This window comes from Equus quagga, chromosome 1 (genome assembly GCF_021613505.1).
Source record: "Equus quagga isolate Etosha38 chromosome 1, UCLA_HA_Equagga_1.0, whole genome shotgun sequence".
In the NCBI taxonomy this organism is placed as follows: Eukaryota; Metazoa; Chordata; class Mammalia; order Perissodactyla; family Equidae; genus Equus; species Equus quagga.
In genome coordinates this window covers 19,342,015-19,349,289 of record NC_060267.1, presented here as the reverse complement: position 1 = coordinate 19,349,289, position 7,275 = coordinate 19,342,015, and the positions used below count along the sequence as shown (strand labels likewise).

The following is a 7,275-nucleotide window of genomic DNA, read 5'->3' as shown; positions in this document are numbered from 1 at the left end:
GATTATGAGGATTTCTAAACTATAGGAAAAATCTGAGTGGAAGCTAACTACCCTGAATGTCTACGTGAGCCAGATATATTTATTTTTCCAGTTAAATCCCTACAGAAAAGGAATGGGATTCTCTGTAAGTATGTAAAGACTGTAATCCAAGAACAGTGATTGACAAAACAGAATAAAACCTCTTACTGAGATGCAGTGAAGGCGGCTTTGAAATGTCTGAGCACCAGCATCCAGGCAGAGCAGGGAGGGATGTATAAGAAGAAAGGGTGAAGCTGTGAAGGAGATAGAAACAATCGTAGGAGATCTCACCTCTTGTTTTATTTTATTCCAGGGAAATACCCTCCACAAATGGCCTTGAGGAACCACAGCACCCTCACCGAGTTTATTCTCGTTGGACTATCTGATGACCCCCACATCGAGGCTCTGCTGTTTGTGCTCTTCCTGGGGATTTACCTCCTGACCCTGATGGGGAACCTGATGATGCTGCTGGTGATCAGGGTTGATTCCCACCTCCACAAGCCCATGTATTTCTTCTTGAGTAATCTGTCATTCCTAGACCTCTGCTTATCTTCCGTCACTGTGCCCAAGCTAGTGGAGGACCTCCTGTCTGAGAAGAAAACTATCTCAGTAGAGGGCTGTCTGACTCAGGTCTTTTTTGTGTTTCTTACTGCAGGAAATGAAGCCTGTCTGCTTTCAGTGATGGCCTATGACCGCTATGCCGCCATCTGCCATCCCCTGCTCTATGGCCAAGTGATGAGCAACCAGCTTTGTGTGAAGCTGGTGCTAGCCTCCTGGGGCCTGGCCTCTCTCAACTCAGTGGTCATTGTGCTCTTGGCTATTAACCTGGACTTCTGTGAGGCCCAAACAGTACACCACTACACCTGTGAGCTGCCCTCCCTCTTCCCTCTGTCTTGCTCTGATATCTCCATCAATATCAATATCTTGTCCTTCTCCACTGTACTGCTTGGGCTTGGAAACTTCCTTCCAATCTTCTTCTCCTACGTCCGTATTATATCCAACATCCTGAGCATCAGCTACAAGACAGGCAGAAGGAAGTCCTTCTCCACCTGTTCCTCCCACCTCATTGCAGTGATCCTGTTCTTCGGCTCAGGTATGCTTCGCTATCTCACGCCTCCCTCCGGTTCCTTCCTGGATTTGCTCTCTTCCTTGCAGTACAGTGTGATCACACCCATGCTGAATCCCCTCATCTACAGCCTAAAGAATAAGGAGGTAAAGATAGCTGTGAAAAGGAGATTGGGGAAATATTTGCAATATTTTAGGTGGTGAACTAAGAAACATTTACTCAGCATAATTGCAAAGATAGAATTTTGTCTTATGTTGCCTCCACCCACTACACTGTGTCAGGATGCACGAAAGACCCCACAGCTTGCCTGAGCACCTCAGTCTTGTTATTGCAAAGTAGAGGCATTCATTTTGGATCTCCATTTGGAAAGTCTGTGCTCAGCTAATCCAAAAACAATGTGAAGACTTTCTTCCGCAAGTACATCAACAAGACAACAAAATAATTAGGGTGAAAAGTTAAAATACACATATGATTCGATTTCTCAGAAGCCTAGAATAAAGTTCACAAAAATTTCTACCTAAAATGTTTAAAATAAAAGATTCAAATGAGTGTTCTTGCATTTCATAGAAAATATTTAGCTTTAATCAATAGCCAACCGCATGCTTCATGATAAAATCAGATTGGAGGAATTACAGTTAAAATAGCCAGAAAAGAACAGCTACCATCACCCACATTACTCAACAAGATTACGTAATTTATCCCTAGAGCAGTTAGATGAAAGTAAGATATAAGATTTAAATTTTGGTTTGGGAAATAAAAATGCATGAATATTGACAATGATATAATTATCTACCCAGAAAATCAAAGAACTCTATTAGAAATGAAAAATTATTAGAACTCTAAGAGACTTTAATAATGTTAAAATCTTAAAATATTTATAGAATGAGTAGTTGCTATATACCAAAAAGCTATTGAACAAACAAAAAATATGTATTACACAGAAAAGCATCTATTTGCTGTTGCAAGATCAATATAAAATCCTCAAGATTAAACTTAACAATGAATACTTAGACCTCATATGAATAGAACAGCAAAATTGAACTAAGTGACATAAAGAATACTTGTTAATAAAGGACATATTTGTTAGGCATGCTTTCATCTTCAAATAACAAAAAATGTGATAAACATTGACATAAAGCATAAGAAGATCTATCATTGAAATAGCAATAGGTCTGGAGATAGATGGTTCCAAAGGTGGTTGAGTAGTTCAGTAGAATCATCAATGAATCAAGTTCTTTCCATCCATCTGCTATGCCATCTTCATGCAATGGATTTCATTCTCAGCCTTGTCCATGCTGCTTCAGCTCTAGGCATCATGGTCTTATACAACACGAAACAAAGCTACAAGAAGGGGAAATTAGTTTAGCCCATTCTTGAACTTAATATAAATGAAACCATTCTAAATACTAACAATTAAAAATACTCAAAGTTTTCAAGTCTTGATGAGGAAGTGGAGCAATTGAACTCAAAAACATTGGTAGTGGAATTGTAAATTGGTTCAACCACTTCTGAAAAATTTTTGACTGTATCTACTAAATCAAAAGCCATATATCTACTCTAAAACCCATTAACTACATTCCTAGGTATATATAAGAAATGAGTGTAATTATCAAACAAAGACTAGACTAGAATGTTCATGACAGTTTTTATTCATTGTACAAAAAACTATAACAAACCCAAATGTCTATCATCTGGAGAATGTATAAATAAACTCATATATGTAAAATATTCATACAATGAACTATTATACAGCAAATTTTTTAAAAACAGGAGACAAGAAATAGATGTATCTCATAGACATTATATAATAGAAGCCGGACACAAAGAGTACATACTTTACAATTTCATTTATATGAGTTTAAAGACAGGAAAAGTAATAATATTTTAGTGGAATCAGGATAATGGCTACCTATAGGGAATGGATTGACTGGGCAGTCCCTGAGGGAACTTCCTGAACTATGGGAGGTTCTGTACCTTGATCTGTGTGGTGGTTACACAGGTATACACATATATGAAAATTCATCAAGCTGTATCTTCAAGATGAGAGCACTTAATCACTTTTGTTATATTGTTCTGAGAACACTTAACTTGAGATCCATGTCATAACAAATTTTTAAGTGCACAACATGTTATTGTTAACTACACTTCACTTCTGTGTTTTAAGCCTCAATAAATAAGAAAACTAAACTAAACAAAAAACATCTATTCCCAGGCAAGTTTCCCCACTTCCTCTGGAGGCATGTCATCATTGTTTCTTAAACATTGATGGGCAGATGTGTGCTTTTGAAGAAAGCAAATGTTAGATTTTACAGCCTCTGAACAAAATTAATGGAGAACTCAGAAACTAATTTGACCCAGCAGATCACAACCAGGCCAACTACACATCTACATGACAACTACGTGTACCATATTCTTTGGGGACAGCCCTATCTGTGGAGCACTTTGTTCCCTTTTTCTTGACTGCAGCTCTCACTGCTTGTGAGCCCTCACCTCTGCATTTTACAGAGTCTGAACTGAGCCTGTACTGCTTTATCAATGGATGCCTCACCCTTGTGTACTTGGCTAGGAGACACAGGGGAAACTTCTTATAAAAGATATGTTACTGGATGCTAAAGCTTAAACCCTTGCTTCCCAGAGATCTGAAGGAAACCCAGAAGCAAATAAGTAAAAGACCTAAAAAGCCATTCCTGGGGTCGACAAAAAAGTATTCTTACCTCACAAAGTATTCTTACCTCACAAATTTATTAGCAGGTGCTAATAAGTTAACAGGCTCATAATAATGTTGGCATCTCTTCCAATAACACTTAGAAAACAAATTCTTAAATTTTAGTCATAAAATAGAGAATACTGCTTCCTAACTCAATAACCATCTTGAGTTATCCTTTAATTTACACTTAAAGGCTTTTAAAACTTCATTCCCTCATCCACCAATGCAAAAAGAAAAAGCCAAGTGAAGCCCCCAACCAGCATAGTCATGATACCTCATGCTCTTAGAAGGCTTCCCCTTTATGGTCTCCCAAAAATATTGCCTGATGGTGAAGAATATGAAAATTCTACACAAAAGTAGATTTAGAGTGGCAAACAGGTAGGTGTGTTTGCACAGTACTTCATGACAGATTGTGAAAAGAAATTTTTGATCAAAGGATGAAGGTACTAAAGAGATGGAGAGTCTAAAGAACTTCAAGCCATTCCTTGGCATCCTCACTGCTGCTAGATAACTGTACCTAAATCTCATATCCATGAGAGCAACCAAAAAAATTGAGTCCTCTTTTGAGAAGGATTGCATTGTTTGGGGTAGGGGGGAATGTGAGAAGAGAAAGGAAATAAACCAAGGAATCACTTTCCCACCCCTGGTCCACTGATAATCATCCTTAATAAAATACCAGTGGTTTAGGGACAGAATTCAGTGGACTTTTCAGAAAGATTAGGCTTTTCTACCTTAATTCTGATTTATTGGATTAGACCCAGACTTCAAGCGATTGGAATAATCAATATTTAAAATTAATTCATTTAGGTATATTTTCCCTCTACCCAGAAAGTATCCATCAATCCCAAAGGAAGAAGAAAAGGTTGAAAAGCTGACATAAGATGATTGGCAATGGTGAGATTTCTCTTGCTCCAATCCTTTCCAGTCCCTGGCATATCCATCAGTCTCATTCAGATCGGTTCCTCTAGAGAACATGAGCAGAAAAAAGAAGTAGAATTGGGCAGAAAAATATGCACAGATGGGCTAGCACATCAAAAACCTGTCTGTTCTCCCACCAGTCTAAGGTTGGCTGCTCTTGATTTCAGTTGGTTTGGTTTGGTATAGTTTTGTGTGATTTGTGTTACAAAATTATCACCCTAAATGAACCCCAGTTTCCAGCCTTTCCAGCATAAATTAATCCATTCAAAGAATTTTGGAACTGAAAACCAGTCTGAAGAGATAAATATTTTTCAAAACAGCATTAGATTTATTGTCTGTAAGACATGGCAAAGTAGTAAAGAAAAAGATGGTGTTACATAAAAACAGAAGAGAGACAGGCTTCTCAATCAATTTTGTGAATAGGTTAGAAAAAGCTAATGATATTTATATCAGTTTTAAATATGTGCTAGTCATTGCATGAATGGTTAGTCAGGGAAATGAGCTCCCATGTAATAAGCTCGAATGCCATTATTAGAGTCTAATAACTGATTTATGACCATTATCGATCTAGTGAGATGGCCGAATGGCCAAGGACAACTGCGAAGCATCTGTGAGAGGATGTTGTGGAACATACTAATACAGCTGTGATATTTCCTCCCACCCTATGCTTTATTCACTTGTTCCTTCAAATTTATTTCTCCTGTCCAGACACAGAGAAACCAGAACAAAGACACAAAAATCCTTGGATTCTAAGTTGAAAAGGCTTGAAAATATTTTTCAGAAAATATAACCAGGCATTCCCTCACTAAACTGGGAAGGTGAGATGGGAGAAAATTCAGGAGAGTTAGTTGTGAACATTTGGGTCTCTGCCACTCTGCCTCCTACCCTTGGACAATGTTTGATGTGTTTGTATGGTTACTAAACATCCACCCCCCCCTTTAAGTTTAGAGATATAAGAGTAAAGAAGAATTGAGTCTTGCTTCTATGTGTGGCTCAGGAAGATGTAAATCTCTGTAAGAATTCCCCACAAAAAAATGACGTTGATACCAACCCTGATATCAGTTTCCCTACATTAATCGCAATGTATATGGGGTTAAAACCAAAACACTCATTCCCTGCTTGCTCCCTGGCTTCCTGGCTCCAGAATCCACTATCCTCCATGGAGACAGACACTATCAAGGACAAGCACCTGATTCATTATCTCCTCCCCACAAAGAGATACAGGCTGGTGGGAAAGCTGCTGACCAGCAAGGTCACGGGCTCCCTCCTCTCTGCAAATCTTCTCAAGGCCAAGGCCAAAGACAGGCTGGTGGGAAAGCTTCAACCAACAAGGCCATATGCTCCCCCTCCCCTACTTAAAACCCCAAATAAAAACCCTTCCTTTTAGCTTTTTGGGGAGTTTGGGATTTCAGCATTAGCTGCCCTCTCTCCTTGCTCAGCACTGTACAATAATAAAATTCCTACTTTCTTCCACTACACCCAGTGTCAGAGATTGGTTTGCTGTGCAACGGGTGACCAAACTCACTTCAGGTTCGATATCAATGTAACCACCAAGACCAGAAAAGGCAGTATGAGTCATGTACATGTAAGTGGATAAGATACATTCTCCTGACTCTCTTTGGTCTCAGAATGGCATGGGGTGATAGCTGATGATTTCAGTGACTCTATTGCAGGTTCAAGGCCAATTAGCTCAATGCGAGAGAGCTAGTGTCCTGCAAAGTGTCCTATGAGGGGAATAAGATATACTTGAATTAGAAGATTCAGGATGGTCAGACCTGCCAGAAAATGGATGAAGATGATTCATGTCATGAGAGATTGCAGAGAGAGAGAGAAAGAGAGATGTCTGAGGACAAGAAAGGATGATTTACTTGTGGAGTAGGAGATCCACATAGGATGAAGGCAGACACTGTTGAGAAATAGATGGCCCACCCCACCAACATCACAGTTGGTGCCAGACCAAGAGTGTAGCATTGATCCCTGGTAAGAGACAAGAATGTGAAAATCATGAATTATAATAAGATTTAAAATTTAAATGAGAAATTACTGAATGTAACGACATTCATAATTAAGTGACTGGGCTAAGTTTCTATACAGACCTAAATGATAGCTTGAAAGAAAAATTATCAGAAATAAAAAATAAAGTTGTATAGTTACACTCCTGAGACTACAGGTTAAAAAATTAATACACAGCTCATCAAGCAAAGATGAGATGGTACTTATGTCATGCAGAGGCATCTTGTATTTATGGCCAAGAGACAAAGATGATGAACTTTCTGGTGTGCCTACAGATTATCAAAAAAATTTTCAGTCACTGAAATCACTGAACTCAGCTGACGTGCCTCCAGAAGCACTTGAAGATAACATGACCTCCTGATTTACAGTAGGAGAAAGTTGAATACACGTCTGTATTTTGGGATTAGGCAGCAGTCTTTTACTTTAACCAAAACTCATGGTCCCTTCACGTCCTTTGCTCTGGTATTTTTACTTGAATGACTGGACATATTGCTGAGCCTTTTTGTGCCTTGGTTTCCTAATCTATAAAATAGGGTTGGTAATATTACCTACC

General features: G+C 38.7%; 1 protein-coding gene across 1 annotated transcript; it reads left to right on the top strand.

Moving 5' to 3' along the window:
- The first annotated feature begins 348 nt into the window (after positions 1–348).
- LOC124228448 (olfactory receptor 8S1-like) lies at positions 349–1,287 on the top strand. Its single transcript, XM_046642971.1, has one exon. It carries the CDS (start codon positions 349–351, stop codon positions 1,285–1,287), a length of 939 nt encoding a protein of 312 aa, XP_046498927.1.
- The last annotated feature ends 5,988 nt before the right edge of the window (positions 1,288–7,275 follow it).

Coding starts and splice junctions, on each gene's coding strand:
- LOC124228448 (XM_046642971.1), top strand. CDS start 349: ATGGCCTTGAGGAACCACAGCACCCTCACCGAGTTTATTCTCGTTGGA.